General features: G+C 47.5%; 1 protein-coding gene across 2 annotated transcripts in view; it reads right to left on the reverse strand.

The window, feature by feature from the left end:
• The window catches only part of LOC136627267 (zinc finger protein 304-like), a 218,256-nt gene extending 200,462 nt beyond the window's left edge, over positions 1-17,794 (reverse strand). For both annotated transcript variants that reach the window (XM_066602237.1, XM_066602238.1), the window contains exons 1-7: positions 17,747-17,794; positions 16,499-16,602; positions 16,018-16,197; positions 15,817-15,940; positions 15,673-15,737; positions 8,341-8,431; positions 6,587-6,678 (exon numbers count right to left, since the gene is read on the reverse strand). In XM_066602237.1, coding sequence (XP_066458334.1) covers positions 6,587-6,678; positions 8,341-8,431; positions 15,673-15,737; positions 15,817-15,940; positions 16,018-16,197; positions 16,499-16,602; positions 17,747-17,762 — 672 coding nt within the window. In that variant the 5' untranslated portion in view covers positions 17,763-17,794. The remainder of the gene's footprint in view (positions 1-6,586; positions 6,679-8,340; positions 8,432-15,672; positions 15,738-15,816; positions 15,941-16,017; positions 16,198-16,498; positions 16,603-17,746) is intronic.
• Between the last annotated feature and the right edge of the window lie 625 nt (positions 17,795-18,419).

Raw genomic sequence — 18,419 nt, forward strand, 5'->3', positions numbered from 1 at the left:
ATGCAGGAGGAGTATAGCGCAGGAGGATCGCAGGATGCTTCCGGTCCGTCTGATATAAACACTTAGTCCATCGGACATCGCTCTATAAGGCGTAAGCTGAACCAGACCTGAGATAAGCAGAATCCCCCGACCCCAGTGTCTCCCCTCCATATTAGTCACAGTGAGCCTGCACCAAACAAAAGGACCTCGAAAAATGGCATTAGCATCCAACTCCAGGGACCGCGACTCCAGGGAGAGAGTCCATGGATGCCCGAGACGGCCAAGCTAAGAACTTGCCACGGCTGACAGAACTCGCTGTCCCATCATTCTACAAAGCATTGTTGTGAAGGTTCCGAAACCCCTTGGAGATTGGAGCCATAGAGGTTCAGCGTCTCATAGAGCTGACCGCAGGGATACAAGTAGACGGGTTCACAGCCCTCAGCTCCCTGTCGGAGGATGGAAACCAGGACTTACCGCTGTGGGGGGTCTGGAACGCAGACCCAAATGCGAATGTTGCCTGTATCCAAATTAAGAGGAAATATTATACAGAGTACTCATAGTTGAGAATCATAATTAACCACTACACAGACCGTCTAGTGATCAGAATGAATTCTAGTTTATTTTCGAAGATTGCTAGTTTTTATGCAAGATGAAAAGAAGGCGTTTCCAAATGTTACCTGATGCCTGGTTTCAAAGTACTTTTGGTGACCAAACCCTCATTCCAACAGATTACAACATGGCTGTACATCAAAAGCCTTCTAAACAAAAGGTATCAGCAAAACTGTTTGAAGTGTACATAAAACAGTTACATGTGATAATAAAGGTTGACTCCTGGCTGTCTAAGTACCTTGTTAATTATATTTCTTGTTTGGGAAGAAATGTAATCTTCAAGGTCCATCAACAATTTGCACATCAAAAGAGGGGACATTGTTTCTAGTTTACACATAGACAAAACTGGTTCAGCCACCTACTTGGGATTCAGCACATTGTAAGATAGTTGAATAAAATCTAATTAATCATACATTTAGTATTCTAAAATCAATATTCAAATAAACGCTTGAATATACCTTTTGACATATGATTCTATATCCAAATTCTACTAGCAACTTCCAGAATGTTTTACATATTTTTCATTTCCATAATACATAACATTATATAACCAAATAACTGATGTCACATTTATTACACTGTTTCCTTATCTTTCTTAGGTTAGGTTATTAAAAATATTGATTGACCCCTATCACCGCCATACGTAGACAGAACACCACTGTTCACACGACGAGACATTCTGTGACCGGACATCAATCTCGTATCGTGGGGAGAGCGCATGTACTATGTGGCTCTGTGTGGCCCCCGCCGGTGTCACTCCTGTAAATGGAGATCGCGCCAAAGCTGCCTGCAAGGAACTACAGACGGGCCGCCCTAGGGGAGCTAGCCGATAGGTAAGGCTCACCGGCTCTGCAGCGATTTTCTGCAGAAATTGAAAGAAGTGAATGTGACTGGTCAGGTGATACTCGCATCATTTTTATGTGGGGTCGCTTTACACCTCCATTCGACATCAGGAGGGGTTGGCTGCTGTTGAACACTTTGCTGAGAGGTGCGACTGGGCCCCTGGCTGTGTCCCCTTTGCCCTGTCGCTGCTCGAGTTCATCCTCACTAGGAACTATTTTTCCTTTGAGGGGGTGCGCTACAAGCAGCGGCAGGACACTGCCATGGGGTCCATCGTCACACCCATGTATGCAAATATATTCATGCGGTACTTTGAAGAGACCTATGTGTACCCCTCAGCACACTGGACGGATGTAGTGGTTTGGTTCCGCTTCATTGACGACATTTTTTTTCTGTGTAAGGGCTCCGAAGTTGATTTAATGGAGTTTCAACATTTTTTGAATGGGCACTGACTGGGTTCCAGTTCACCTTGAATTGGCCTCTTGAAAGTATTCCATTTTTGGACACTCTGCTCATCAGTGATGACAATTTGATTGTTGATTTATATACCAAGGTGACTGACAGAAACAGCATTCTGCATTGCAGTAGTCAACATCCGAGAAGCGTTGTGAACTCCTTACGCTGGAGTCACCTCCTATGGGTTAGAAGAATCACACATGAACCTTTTGTGACCAAACGGCCTCTAAGTTTATATCCAGAGGATATCCAGTGTCCCTCATATCTGAAGCAGTGGGTGAAGTCCGTACGCTTGATGGGGATGCGTTGTTGACCCCTAAGATTAAACCATCTGGACCCAAACGAATCCCATTTATTTCCACATACAGTTCATATAGTGGGAGAGGATCATCTATAATCAACAGACATTGGTCCATGTTACCTAGGGGAATCAATGTACCCGAATTCAAGGAGCGCCCGATGATGGCATATAGGAGGCCACCAAGAGACAAGTTGGTGAGATCCTATATTCCCATTAATCCGTCTACAGAGACTCTCGGCCACACTTAGGCAGGGGAATGTTCCCATCCCTACATTGTTCCTGTTGTGGACATCTAGCTAAAGGGCACTCCTTACCCCATCCATCTACGGGCGAGAGGGATAGGATTAAAAGACATTACACATGCGCTTCTACTCATGGCATTTATTGGATTACTTGCCCACGCGGATTGTCCTACACGGGCGAGAATTATGGAAGTAAGGAGTCCCATCACAAAACACAAAAGTACAAAACCTACGAAACGTCTGGAGTTGGCCAAAGCATTTCCATGGAACATAACATTAGTCACTACGTTCCCGTGTTATAGAGGACGTACCACCATGGGGGACAGGGAGGCTTTCCTTAAAAACCGGAGCTTCACTGGATCATCCCCCTCAATACTATGTACCCCATGGATTGAATATGGAGTACAGTATCTGCCGCTCATTTGTCCTTTTGTCTATGCTGTATTTGTCCGATGTCTTGTTTTGAGGTCCGGTGTGGGGTCCATCTTTACCCTCCATGGCGCCGATCCCTCATTATAGAATGAATGTGATTATTGAATTATTGATTGCATACCTTTTTACTCTTTTTGTCACAATGAAGTATTAAGGGAGCGCACCGCCTTTATAACATTACATCTTGGTTTTGGATGTTTATACGGTGTTGGCTTTTCTTGTTTCAGCTCTCCTGTGATCATGGCTGTTGGGGGTTTCTGTTCTGTATGTACATATTTTACATTAGTGTTTGGGGGTCCATGGGCACACTTTACATAAATTCCTACCATATTGAGGTCCTGTTTATGGGGGATATATGTGTTATTGATGTGGGAGGTGATCCATAGAGGTTTCTTCATATTGTTGGTATGCTGTATGGACCGGCAGGACATTACATATGTTTGGATATACATTTATATGGTTGGGATGCTTTGTTGAATGTTGTTTGTATTTTGCTTTAGGACCAACGTCGATCAGTTATAATCTGGTGAGGATAAATTGTGGCTGTTTGAGATCGATATAATAGCTACATAAACATTATACACACATTTGCATCATTGGTTGGCGCGGCCATCTGGAGGTTGTCACAGAATAGTAGTCTGAGTGACTGCCTCAGACTGCGCATGCTCAATAGGAGGTTGTCGGACGCCATCTTGTGTGTGGCCTCTGGGCGCTACTACAACAGGGTATGGCGACCTCACATGGATGGCAGTAGTCTCGCGCATGTCCATTGGTAGATACGGGACGCCACTTGGTAATACCGGATGACATGAAGGTGAAGCTGGATCACGCATGGATGGCACCTGGACTCTTCTGTGTAGCCCAGGTGAGGGGATTTGATGTGGATTAGTGAGGGGTGTACTGATCCTTTGATTGGATAGATTAGGGTTAATGTTTGTATTTAAGACCAGCGGTTCTGGCTTTAGACGAGCCTTGATGAAGACATTGCTGTCGAAGCGTTGCCTGTCCTTGTATGAACATGGAGTAATAAACAGAATTTGATCCTATTGGTTCCAGGAGCGAGCGGCAGTGGGGGATACGCCAATCTAGGGTACATCACTGGCCGTGCCGTGGCCGTGCGGGGCCTCCACACTTTCTGAAGATCTCCAGCACGAAGTTCAACAGACTAAATATGTAAATATCAAAATGGGTCAAGAGTTTGGTTTAATGCAAATGTTCCCCTCCCCGCCCCTTCCTGCCTGACTGACACCCCCCCCCCCTCTTTCCTTTTTTTTTCTCCTTCTCCATCCCTACCCCCGCCCCACTTCCCCTCCCTAACCCTCCCAGTTATATAAAAATGTTATGCAAAAGTGAATCAGGATGACTTCTTTACTCATGACGCTAAAGCAGCAAATAACACCTCAATGTCAAGGATTGTCCTGATTTAATCAATAAAAACTGTTTAAAAAAATAAAGAATTTGTTCTTTCAAACTCCTTTGCTGCTGCCAGCCTTCTCTATAACTCGGTGAACATGGGATGGGACCGCGGTCCATGGTCCCAGCGCTAGAGGCTTTGCATGGATTGGGATACCTTTACCCCTGCAAGATCTGCATAAAAACGGGAGTGCTGCAGGAAATTATTCTATACACATAGCAATGCGGCTACTATCAGTGAAAACCACCACATGGTGGCCAAACACACGCGGGGGCCGCACGCCGGCCAAACACACGCGGGGGCCGCACGCCGGCCAAACACACGCGGGGGCCGCACGCCGGCCAAACACACGGGCCGCACAGCGACGCTGTGTCGCACAGTAATAAATCAATGCCGCCAGCAGCAAATAACGCGGGCTGGATGTGGAGCGACCGTTCCCCTTCTGACCAGCTGCTTTCCCTGGACGCCGGGACCAAGAACCCATGAGCGAGAGAGGTGGAGGGCTGATGGGCAGACAAATGGTGGGACTGAGAGGAACTAGCGCTCATACGTGGGCCACTACGGCAGGGCTCCCTGGACAGAGGAGAGCTACCTCTATGGTGAGATCTGCCACAGGACGACTCCCGAGAAAGGGAACCATCTTTGTCCCTATCCAGCTTCCTTAAAATGGCTGCCGACGACCAAGCCAGACCGGAGACTGCCGTGGCAAGTAGCTGGTTGACAAGAGCGGAAGGGGAAAAGAGTTGGGCGCTACGGGCACCAGCAGGATGGGAGGCGGGCACACAGCGGGGCCAGACTGACTGCATGGTAATTTCGTGTTACAGCGAGTGCAGGCGTAAAGCATGGCTCTGACTGTGGCTTGTCCAGAACCTTCCGGTGTGGGGTCGGACATGGCATTAGCACAATACCGCGCTCAGAGTCACCGGGTAGTGTTGCCGCAGGCAGAGCTTACCCTCCAAGATGTCAGACAGATCCCAGGGCTTCTCCGCAGCAGCAGCTCGGGACACACGCATGCGATAGAGCCAGGAGCAGGCACAGTCCGACGGGGAGGAGGGCAGAGAGCCTGGTACAACTGGTACTAAGGAAAGGGGGGGAGCGGAGGAGGATGCTCATTCGGCCCTCCTCCCATGATTTCCGCGTTTACCTCCTGCGGGCGTGACCCAGACTATATTTCGTTACATTTCTCCACACCAGCCCTTGCAGCTTGCTGGGCAAGAATGTCGCCGCCACGCTTGAGCGCAGCGGCAGCCTAGCCTTGCGGTGTTCGCGGCTGTGCAGCTACCCCTCACCTCAAACAGCCGTGGCACTCCGAGCAAGTAGACCCGAAAAGCTGAGACCTAAATTTGTAGCTGTGCCGGCGGACACTCGGTGTGGCCCTGTGCGAGCCACCACTGCAGACAGGGAACCTCCCACACAGAAAGCAGGGCAGAGTGTACAAGACCCGAAAATCCATGGCCTATAATAATGGCCACGGCAGCTTGGCAATCAACGTGCCGCCAAATCCAGCGGGATCCTTGGGGACTCCAAAGCCGAATGCACGCCGGGACCCCCGACAATATCAGGCACCATCACCTAAAGAGAGATCCCTAAGGCAACCTCCTAAATGACAGCTGAGCTCACTAGGAAAACAACAGAGGGTCCATTCAGCTGCCTCTTAACACAACGGGGTGAAAAGGAAGGCAGGGGGGGTGCAAGGGTAGGCTCTTTCCCTAGCAGCACACCAAGGACTAAGGAGATGAGAGAGGGTCCTACTTTCCTCTGTATACTCAACTCCCTCTTCTAAAAACTCCCTAGGGATCTGTCCTTGGCTGTGCTCCTCTTGTGGCACGGCGTTAGTCTCCAGCAGTGTCCCCCCCCCCCCCACACACTCGCTGTGACGGAGGATGGCAGTTTTAATATAATATAATAATAATCTTTAGTTGTATAGCGACAACTTATTCCGCAGCGCTTAGTTTTTCAGGGTGGGGAACACTATGGCTGGCGGCAGCGATCTATTGCGCTACGGCCACTTTGGGTCAGGTGTAAGAGCATGGCATGGACAGCGTACAGTTTGCGTTCCCCATGGGAGGACAGGGAGAACAGGAAGAGATCTGCCTCCCCATATTCCCACTCCCACGTCTTCTTTGAAGACCCAACACTAACAGCCTCCTGCAGACACCAAGCTAAAGCGGAGCTAGCCTCGTGCTTGCAGGAGGCGTATAGCTAGTGGGAGGAGTTAACACTTTTATACTTGGTGTTGTATCCTAGTGGCAGAAGCTATACCCAAGGTCTTACTGTGTCTCCAATGATACGACAAATCTCAGCTTCATCTACCTGCTGGTTCTCCAGGACATCTCCCTCTGGACGGCCCTGAGAATATGGATGGCTGGAACATGTCTGTGGTGGCTCTACCCCGGCGGATCCACCTATAGGAAAAACCAGAGACTGAATACATTATATATACACTAGCTGATATACCCGGCTTCACCAGAGTTATATTATATATACTAGCTGATATACCCGGCTTCACAAGAGTTATATTATATACACTAGCTGATATACCCGGCTTCACCAGAGTTACATATATACTAGCCTATATACACGGCTTCACCAGACACACACACGTTGATATACCCGGCTTCACCACAGTTAGATATACTAGCTAATATACACAGCTTTGCCCAAGTTAATTTGGCACGGGTGTTAACGTGTTTGAAGTAACTGTGACTTCTTAACATTTTATGTGCAGAGGAATAAACTATGTATACACATAGATTCTGCCCCTTTTTTATTAAAATTTACCCCAGACTGGAGGTCGCAGGCCCTTCTTAGCCTTAAAGGCTCCATTTCTGCAGTCTATGGGACACACACACACACACACACACACACACACACACACACACACACACACCAGATTCTCCTCAGTATATACACATAGAGTGGAGGTAGATTCTCCTCAGTATATACACATAGAGTGGAGGTAGATTCTCCTCAGTATATACACATAGAGGGGAGGTAGATTCTCCTCGGTATATACACACAGAGGTGAGGTAGATTCTCCTCGGTATATACACACAGAGGTGAGGTAGATTCTCCTCGGTATATACACACAGAGGTGAGGCAGATTCTCCTCGGTATATACACATAGAGGTGAGGCAGATTCTCCTCAGTATATACACAGAGGTGAGGTAGATTCTCCTCAGTATATACACAGAGGTGAGGTAGATTCTCCTCAGTATATACACATAGAGGGGAGGTAGATTCTCCTCAGTATATACACATAGAGGGGAGGTAGATTCTCCTCAGTATATACACATAGAGGTGAGGTAGATTCTCCTCAGTATATACACAGAGGGGAGGTAGATTCTCCTCAGTATATACACATAGAGGGGAGGTAGATTCTCCTCAGTATATACACATAGAGGGGAGGTAGATTCTCCTCAGTATATACACATAGAGGGGAGGTAGATTCTCCTCAGTATATACACATAGAGGGGAGACAGATTCTCCTCAGTATATACACATAGAGGTGAGGCAGATTCTCCTCAGTATATACACATAGAGGTGAGGCAGATTCTCCTCAGTATATACACATAGAGGTGAGGCAGATTCTCCTCAGTATATACACATAGAGGTGAGGTAGATTCTCCTCAGTATATACACAGAGGTGAGGTAGATTCTCCTCAGTATATACACATAGAGGGGAGGTAGATTCTCCTCAGTATATACACATAGAGGGGAGGTAGATTCTCCTCAGTATATACACATAGAGGTGAGACAGATTCTCCTCAGTATATACACATAGAGGTGAGACAGATTCTCCTCAGTATATACACATAGAGGTGAGGTAGATTCTCCTCAGTATATACACATAGAGGGGAGGTATAACTGTCATGTATTGCAAATTTTCATACTGTTTCTATATATGAATTTAGGAAACTCTCACACCTGCTTTCCTCTGTTTAGGAGAGGTCTCCTCTTACCCAGAGATGCGAGTGGTTAGTGGTCCTTCAACATGGCGTCCTTGACCCCAGCCCGATGTCCCTCTAAATACTCCCACTCTTACATAGAGAGTGGTTACTACTCACCTGCAGGAATCTCCTCTTTACACCGCTGATCGCCCCTCACATTCCTCTCTGTAGCATTAATATTGGGCAGATCTTCATCCGGATACAAAAGCTGTGAGACAAATATTATAAAAGTCAGCAGCCGGTTGGAGAAGTTGTGTGGGACGTCTTACAGGACTAAACAAGATCATTAATTACCATGAGGACCAGGACTGAGCCGACAGCAGTAGTCAGTCATGTCAGAGTGGATGCCCTTTAGGGTTCAATTAAAGGGATTCTGTCAGCAGGTTCATGCAGTTTGGCTTGGAGCTCTGAGCCGCAGAGGGGGCTGTGCTGGCTTCTCCCTCCTGCAGATTGACAGCTTTCTCCCCTTTTGTGTATCAGAAGAGAGCCGTCACTCTGTATGCTGGCAGAGGCCGGCATGGCCTACCTCCATGACTTGGAGCTCATCTGCATTGTCCTCCCAAGCATTTGGTGCTCATGTTTTGAATACCATGACGCCAGAAGTTCACTTCCATTTCCTTCCCAGTGAGCCCTTAGTAGTGAGAAGATCTAGATTTCCTTACATTTTTACAATAAGATTTAGAGCTTCCTTAACCTCACCATACGTCTGAGAAGTTCTTCTGATTTGTTCTAGAAGGTCCAATAGGAAGCCTCTTGTCCCAGTGGCTTATGCTCCAACTACTCTGACATTATTTGGAGGTTCCCATGGAGATTCCTCCAGCTTTATCTCCATCTGCCCCATGTGTCCTCAGGAGGCAGACCCTCCTACTGGATAGGGAGAGCCTTTATCCCTTTATGTGCTGCTATATTCATGTCTTAGACATACAAGTGTGAGGCTGATGGAGATAAGCTGAACTCAACGATGAGAGCAAAGACCAACCAGCAGCTTTCTGATGACCCCCGAGGGTCTTGCAGCTGTGAATGGTCCTCAATTCTGATACACAATCCACCCAAAGCATTCAGAGGTCCAAGGGAATTGTCTTATGTTGTCACCCCAAGGAAATGCAGAAGTGGCAGTTTTGCTCAAGGAGTCTGGTCAGGGTCTCTTGCATCGAAATCATGCTCAAATCCAATGGGACACAAGCACAAGAGCTTGGAGGTATTTAAGCACTTTGCCAATCACTGACTCCCCAGGACACGAGGTAGAAATGATAGAGGGGTCTTCAGGACTATATATTGTGCATGTGGTTAGATGAAACTACCACTTTGAGGTAGCCTGTAATATCATGGATGGTCTTCTGCTCACCATTCTGGGGCCACGAGCCTTCGCCCACACGTTGTGTTCTGCGTACATGGTTTAAATGGTCTGCCCTAAGTGAAAGCAGGATTGTACGCGTCCGGAGTAATTACAGCTGGCTGTGTTGGCTGCGCTTGTGTGCATCAATGTCTCCACGAACGTATCTGCATTATATTGGGAATGCCTGAGACAAGAAGGTAGACCCCCACTCTCACAACAGGGGAGGATGTTAGAGTTGGCCTTCATGGCATATCCTGTGAAGGGCAAGTTCACACAGTGGCCGTAGCACTGCCAAAAACTGCACTGCCTTGCCAGCCCCTATGAGCCCCATAGAGTAAAGTTATGGGCTGATAGATGCTGAAGTGCTGAATGCAGCAATGCAAGTCCTATACTTACTCTCCTCGCTACTCCCCCGCTGTCCGAGTAATCAGCGGGCAGCATGCAGTGGCAGCTTTGGCAGAGGACAGCAGAAGGATGCCAAGGAGAGCAAGCATAAGGTCGCTTTCACACGGCCGAGAACATCATGAGATCTGTGCCGTATGGGAAACAAATAATCTGCTACATGCCCCATCTTTCCTCCGAACGCATCGCCCATTGTTTGCAAGGACACAGTTTCAGACATGGCGTGCGATGCGAGGCTTCCCATTGAAAACACTTGCCGATCGCTACTTCCCAGGAGTGATGGGAGGAGCTTTACCCTGAAGACGCCTTGCATCCGCAGGTAAACGCACGCTGGCGAGCACAATATCAGGCAGAGCTTCTAGTCGTGATATGGCCATCACCCGTGTGTAGGTAGCCTAAGGCTTACATTGCTGGATTCAGGGCTTCAGCTCCTATCAGCCCATAGCTTTAGTTCAAAGGATCGGACAGATTCCCTTTCATCATTGCCTTTGTCAACCATCAAGAATCACCTTGTGTGTCTGGCCCGGGACAACCTGCAACCCCTGTCCCTACCTCCTTGCCCCTCTGGGCTAAGCCGCAGGGCGACTACTGGACGACGGTCCCTACACTCTCTAGGGAAGTGGGACACAGGGACTAACAAAACAGGCAGACACTGGGACAAACACCACCAAGGCAAAGTCAGACCATCCAGGTCGGCAGCAGGCCAGTAGGCAGTACAGGAGGGTCAGGCGTAGGCAAGTCGGGTCAAAAAGCAGGGAGTCAAATATATAAGTACGCGGGTGCAGCTGGAAGAGCAAACTAGCACTGGCAAGGATATGCGGACACAAGCAGGTTTGAAGACTGTCAGAGCTCCCACCCCAGCAGCGGATGGACGACAGCTGAGAACACCCAGCAGCGCCGGAGAACCCAGCCCTGCAGGAGGCAGAGAAGAAGACGTGTGCCGGGTTGCCATGGTGCAGAGGACGCGGCGCGGCTAGGGGAGGCAACTAGGAACGGGGCTCCCCTGCGCGGCACGGCAGCTGCCTCACTGACAGGACCGGCGGTGAGAGCACAAGGGAGCCGCCGGTCCTGACCTTGTGGTTATACAGGTAAACAGCAGTTCTAATTCCAATTGTATCCGTTTAGTCATCCCCGACTCTTGGATTACTCTGTAGGCCAGTCCTCTCAATGCTCCTCTGTTCTCTATGGCCACTTTCCATCCCCCTATCCACCTTGATGGTGTCCAGCAAACATGTCTTGTCTTCCCAGTTTCCTTTTACCACTGACCATTCCAAGTAGTATCTCTTTTTCCAGTGAATTCGCTCTCGTCATGTGTCCAAAGTCAGTCAGTCCCGTGATCTTGCCCGTGAGGGTAACATTTGGGTTGATACGGTCCAGGTAAGCTGCCAAGGGGATTTGTAGAAGCTTTCAACAGAGAGAAAGTCGACACCACTTTGGGAAAAAGGAGGGATCTGGTCTCATGACTATCCTATCCTCAAGCACCTTTAAGTAGGGTCCTCTGCAGGATAATGCCCGTATCTCACCAATCTGTCTGGCGGTTGTAATTGCTACCAAAAAGACTTCTTTGATGGTTAGGGTTTTAAGAGATACCAATTGTATGGGCTCTATGGAAGGGTGTCAAAATAAGAACTAAGGGCTGCCCCCTGCAGGGATCTAGGGCTGAGTCCCTTAGTAAGGTCCAGGCTGCTCAGGTCTGGACTATTTGATCTGCACCAGCTACACAATCTCCTCAATACCCTAGAGTATATGGTGATGGTAGAGCTTTCAATTATTTAAGAGAGTGTTTATTACCTTGGACGATAGTCCTTGGTCTCAAACTCTGCCGTTCAGCAGCCAAGCCATCAGCTTCATCCAGTGGATCTCCTGGCAGGACACTGGGCCCTGGGACAGAAGGTCCTGCCTGAGAGGCAGCGGAATTGGAGCCTGAATCGTCAAAGAGGACAACGACAAGAACCAGGGCCTTTTTGGCCACACCAGAGCAATGAAGATAGCCCTGGTCCGGCAGTTCTGGATTTTGTGCAGTGCTTGATAGATTAAGGGGAAGGGGGGGAAAGCATAAAGTAAGTCCATGTCCCATTCCAGGGAGAGTGCATCCTGTGCCAGGGGATTGTCCGCTGGGTTTTAGTGATCGAGCCAAATTTTGGAAATCTGACATTGTCATTCATTTTACATAGAATAACTCCGTAAAGGTTCTGCATATCCCAGTGATTCTAACCTTGTTTTTTCGTCACATATTGTACTTCAGTCAAGTGGTAAAAACAGACCGATAGAATTTGTGTATATTTATGAAAAGTGCCAAAATTGGGAAAACTTTGAAAAAAATATTTTTTTCACATTTCAACTGTAATATCTCAAATATGTGCAAACATGCGGTACACATTTTTGCTAAGATATACATTTCCATCTGTTTACTTTATTCTGCCGCACATTTGAAAAACTTTTTTTTTAACCATTTAGGAGACGTACAAACTTAACATTACCTAACATTTTGAGGAACACTTTTGTCCAGCACTAAGCCAAGATTGCAAAGGCTCACAGGTGTCAGAGTGATAGAGACCCCCCCAAATGACCCCATTTTAAAAACTACACCCCCTAATATAGTCACTAAGCAGGGGGGGGGGGGGGGATTTGACCCCACAGTTTTCAGAAATTAATGCAATTTACAGGAGAAAGTATATTTTTGCAAATATCTCATTTCACAGACAGATTTTTTTTCTATAATGCAGGTGAAAATTTATATTTACACCCCAAAATGGATCCCCGTTTGTCCCGTGTTCAGAAACATACCCATTGTGGCCCTAATCTCATGTCCGTATGCACAACGGGGCCCAAACCGAGAGGTTGCATTGACCTTCACAGTATAGACTTAATAAAATAGAACGTTTAATAGGAACTGTTTGAAACCCCCATAGGGCGCACCTACCATACAGAGCATGGAGCAGGCAACGACGTGTATGAAAGGAGCTGAGATAACCTGCAACTCGTGTCCTAAAGAGGTCATGTCTCCGAACGAGCCGTGTAAGTTATATGAATGGCGCAGTGGGGGTAAATACCTGATGTCCATACGGGATGAACCGATAGGTTAGTGCTGTACAGGCGGCGTAGCTTGCTACATTTCTAGGCGCTTGCTGACCTCCAGATAGAAGTATGCGTCAGTAACTGCGGCTTGTTCAATAGTGCAGAATGGTCAGGACTTCGTCCGCTCTATGTGACAGAGTCGGATAGACCAAATTGTAACAATGTTCTCTACTAATCAATAAGTTAATATCGGTTCCCCGTATGATAAACGGTTCATCAGGAAGATTAGTATCAGTGAGAAGATGGGTACAACGGCGATACGGCAGTTGGGGGTCGGTATTAGTTACAAACTGGCCCCTTAGAGTCTGCTCATAGATGCATAGAGGGAGTAGGTAAGAGAGTGTGGTGAGGAATCTTATCCTAGTGTTTCACATAGAACAGGTGTAAATGCTAGCGTGACCAACACAGGATGCCATGGCGACCGGCCGGGCTCTCGCGATAACAATGGGAGAGCCGGCCGAAGACAGAGGGAGCGCGCTCCCTCTGTGAACTCTTTCCCTGCCACAATCTACTTAGATCGCGGCAGGGAGGGGGTTAACAGCGGGACGGCGGCTGTGACTGACACACGGCTCCCGCTGCGGGATCATATGTGATCCCGCACTATCTCCAGGACGTAAGTTTACGCCCTGTTGTGGGAAGTACCCCGCTCCCAGGACGTAAACTTACGCCCTGGAGCGGGAATGGGTTAAAGCCCACTTAGGCAGGACGTAAAAAGGCAATGGAGCCGTCACTAAGGAGAAGAACCTGCGGCACTTTGAATTGGTCTTTGACGCTAAGAGGTCTATCTGGGATGACCCCACTGGGACGTCAGCAGATCGAATACTTCCCAATTCAGTGACCAGTCTCCTGGGTCTAATCTTTTCCAGCTCAGAAAGTCTGCTATGGTGTCCTGGGAGCCTCTTATGTGAGGGGCTGATAAGGACTTTACTTTGTTTTCCGCTCAGGAGAATACTCTTCGTCATAGGCATTGAAGATGGGGGTGTCTGGTGCTGCCCTGATGCTACTGTTATGTTCTCGGACAATATTTTACATGTTTCCCACGTACTGTGCCTTCTGCTTGAATCAACTTTTCCCAAACTGCTCTAAAGTTTTTAAAACTTGAGGGTTTAGAGCAAACGTAAGACAACCAGAATCCCTGCATTTACCTATCTGCCTCCTGCGCTCCCCAACCACACCAACTAGTATCGGTATATATGGGGATAGGGACCACTGGACTCCATTTTTAAGGTTACGGGGCGACACCCACCACTCTAGGGATTTTTTCAGTGGGGAGGCAAATTATACAACGACTATTTCTTTGTATCCCATATAACCAGGATCTCCTGCTGGAGAGGCGTGGAACTGCACCCAAGGGACCACTGGCAGACATGCGAACATTTCCCCGAGAACCTTCATTCCTTCTCTTATAGAGACAAAATCTTTATTCTACTAATAGAGGAGAATATTTTCCCTTTTTAATTTGAGACAAAAAGGAATAACGTTTTGAGAAGATCTCCGAGAAAAATCATCTGAGTGTCCGGCTTTAGGCTGGACTTCTCAACGGTGATAAGCCAACTCGGAAAGTAGTTTAAGTATCTGCCCCGGTGACCCTTCATAGAGTCCAAGCTGTCCGAGACAATTAGAAGGTCATCGAGATAAGGAATGAATATTAATCCCCAATATACCTCAGAGAAAGCCAGTCGGCTCAATCATAATCTGGGAAAATATTCTAGGAGCAGAAGAAATACCAAAAGGCAGACAAACTGAAAGTGGGCGACCTTTGAACCCATTTTAACTGCCAATCTGAGATATATTTGGTATGATGGGAATATGGTAGTAGGCGTCTTACTTATAGGTCAATTGTACACATGACGCGGTCCTGACTGATTAGGGGAATTGTGGACCTAAGAGTTTCCATTTTAAATTAAAAATCAGATTTATCCTAATTAAGGGATTTTATATTAAGTATCAAAGGAACCGTTAGGCTTGGAAACCAAAAATAAAGAACCACCAAAAAACTGCTCCTCTACCGGAACTGGGACAACTGTTCCCAACTGCATTAAATCCTGAACCCTTTGCTCCAATCTCTCTTAGAGAAGAGGGGACAGGTTTGGACCAACTGAAACATCCAAAAAAATGATGAAGTTTTAGTAAAAGCGAACCTTGATTCCTTCCCCAAGGCCTTCATTTAATGCACACACATCATACTTAAGGTCTCCGGTGAACCCGGCCGGCTACCTCATTTACAGTCACATGTAACCCGTTGGACGGCACACACTGCGGGGGGTTAAATGCTCATAAGGTTTATGTGTCCAGCTGGTGACTGCGGACCCCTCTACATACCGCAGGACTGACAGTCTAACCTATATCTAGGCCTGATAACCCTTAATAGAGTCTGGGACATGGCACCACGTCCGACCTGCATGAGGGAGGGCTACTAAACACAGTCCTTACAATTACAATCAGCCTCTTGTAGGCGGCCATAGCGCTGATGTGGCCCTCGGTGAAGAGGAGTCTGACACAACTGATCTATGGTCTCTGGTCAGCGGTCATCCTGCCATCTCCACCGTCCTAATTACACAAGTAGAAGACATAAGACTGAAGACAAGACCTCCCCGGCCCCCATACACCTCATAGGGTATATCTCCATCTACCTGATGGTCCTGTTGAGGAAGAGGATGGGGACATCTCTCTGGGGGTCTCCTCTTACTGGATGGAACTGCAGGAAACACAGAAAGTGATGGAATGTATTCCCCACATACAGATAATTACAGGCCATGTGTATTTATGTCTACTACCTGGTGAGGTCAGCGGCCGGTGGTCCTCCATCATGACGTTCTTGTACAGATCCCGGTGTCCTCCTATATACTCCCACTCCTCCATGGAGAAATAGACGGTGACATCCTGACACCTTATAGGAACCTGACAACACAATATACAGTCATCACCCAGACCCTCCTGCTACTGTATAATGTCCCCCACATTCCCCGCAGCGTCACCTCTCCGGTCAGCAGCTCCGTCATCTTCTGGGTGAGCTCGAGGATCTTCTGTACATTAATGTTGAAATCTATCAGGGGGTGAGGTGGGAGCCCCATGATTGGGCTCAGGGGTCTTCCCCATCCATCACACACAGGGGCCCGACAGCCATCACTAGAGGTCTTCTTCACTACTGTGTAATCCTGAATATGGGGAGACATTAATAAATATCACTTCAGACATCATCTGTTATCTCCACAGATAAGAATGATGTAATGTGATGTTATCAGAGACCCTCCCCCGTCTCCCCAGTGACGTCATCAGAGACCCTCCCCCGTCTCCCCAGTGACGTCATCAGAGACCCTCCCCCGTCTCCCCAGTGACGTCATCAGAGACCCTCCCCCGTCTCCCCAGTGACGTCATCAGAGACCCTCCCCCGTCTCCCCAGTGACGTCATCAGAGACCCTCCCCCGTCTCCCCAGTGACGTCATCAGACTCTCTCACCTCCCCTGTAAGCTGGAAGAGTATCTCTAGAGTGAGATTTAATACACTTTCTGCCATCTTGTTTCTCTCCTTCTCCATCTCTGATGAATCAATCATGTAGGGACCTGAAGGTAGAGAATATGAAACAATGGAAAAACACAAAAAACATCATAAACTAACTGGAGATAATAAGAGGAAACATTTATAAGTGTTTTGCTATTACTCAAAATTGCTTTACAACCGCTGTGTCCTCCCTGATGCTGCTGACAGGTGACTGCTGCAGCCAACCACTGGCTATAGAAGGTCAGTGATTGGCTGCAGCAGTCACATGTGATAGGCAAGCAAACATTATATATATATATATATACACACACACACACACACACACACACACACACACACACACACACACACCTTCCTCTTTAGCATCTAAATGGTAACTCGTATTGTACACTTGCTTGTAGACGCAGGCTCTTACTTTGGCTTAGAAATGTCTAGAATTAACACTTTCTAATCCCCTACGCCTATAGAAACTGCTAGAAGAATTTACACAGAACTAGGTCTCAGGTTCCCAGGAGTGACACGCCTTGAGGTGTAAGATAATAGACGGAGCCAACAGCCCTCAGCACAGCCCACATATGGGGGGGGTCACGTCAAGTAAAGTCCTTTATTAATAACAGATCTGGCTTTTTGGATGGACTATTGGGAGTATTGGCCATGAACGCCGGTCGTACGTACGTGATACAAGCCATGTGACAGTGTCTCTAGATGTGGTCTCACTGTACACCATTATTTCCCATAAGGGACTCGAGGCCGTGGCAGATCACTCGTTGGGGTCTGATTGGACCGATACGGCTGTACATTTTACCGTCTCTGTTGGAGTTCATTCGGACCAATCATCTCTATTTGACAATGTCTTTTATGGCCAATGCTGCGGTACTGCAGGGGCTCAAACGTGGCTCCGCCATATGTTGCCAGTCTCGTATAGCTCCCCATCCAGGCGCCATGTACGCGGATGCTGGAGGTATATCGACAATGTTTTTATGATCTGGGAGGGGTCTGAAACTGAATTAACATCTTTTCTCAATGAACTAAATGAGATCCCCCCAGAGCTACAGTTACGATGGCTATGGCTACCGCTGAATCCCAATTTTTGGCCGTACTTGTATTTAAGAAAGGTAATATCTTGGACACCGACATTCTTCTCAAGGCAACGGACAGAAACAAAGTCATTGAACAGCTTTCATCCTAGGAGAATAGAATCCTTACCGTGGAGCCAACGCATCGGAAGTGATGACAGAGTAGATGATCCCTTGGATCGGATGTGTTCTACATTCTTAACAAGAGGGGATCCTGCTAATTTGGTAGAGCCCTTATTGGACAAAGCCCGACAACTCTCACGGGACTAATCCCAAAGAGTCGGGGTACAGTTACATCTAGGGTCCCGTTTGTGTCGACTTGTAGCCCTATAGATGACCAAATAGCCAACATTATCAGACGACACTGGCCGTTATTATCCAGGGGTTGTGATAATGTCCCTGAATTCCAAACACTCCCATTAATGTCTTACCGCCGTGGCCGAAACCTTAACGATCCATTGGTTCAAACATACTTACCTGATGTCAGCCCTCCAAGTCAACGGGTTTCATTCCCAACAACAAGTGGCAATGTCCCCTGTCTCACTTGTCCTTGTTGTGGCAGTATGAGCAGGGAGGCGCATTCAACCACCCTAGAACAGGTAAGACCTTCCGGATCAAACAGATATACGTGCAAATCTAATTCTGTGGTATATTTAATATCATGACCTTGTGGATTAAACTACCGTGTTTCCCCGAAAATAAGACAGTGTCATATTAATTTTTGTTCAAAAAGGTTAAACTTTTTTACATGTATAGCTGCCTGGACACTATTTAAATTGTCTTCTTTAATTAACTGTTAGCAG

The sequence above is a fragment of the Eleutherodactylus coqui genome, chromosome 5 (assembly GCF_035609145.1).
Source record: "Eleutherodactylus coqui strain aEleCoq1 chromosome 5, aEleCoq1.hap1, whole genome shotgun sequence".
NCBI lineage: Eukaryota > Metazoa > Chordata > Amphibia > Anura > Eleutherodactylidae > Eleutherodactylus > Eleutherodactylus coqui.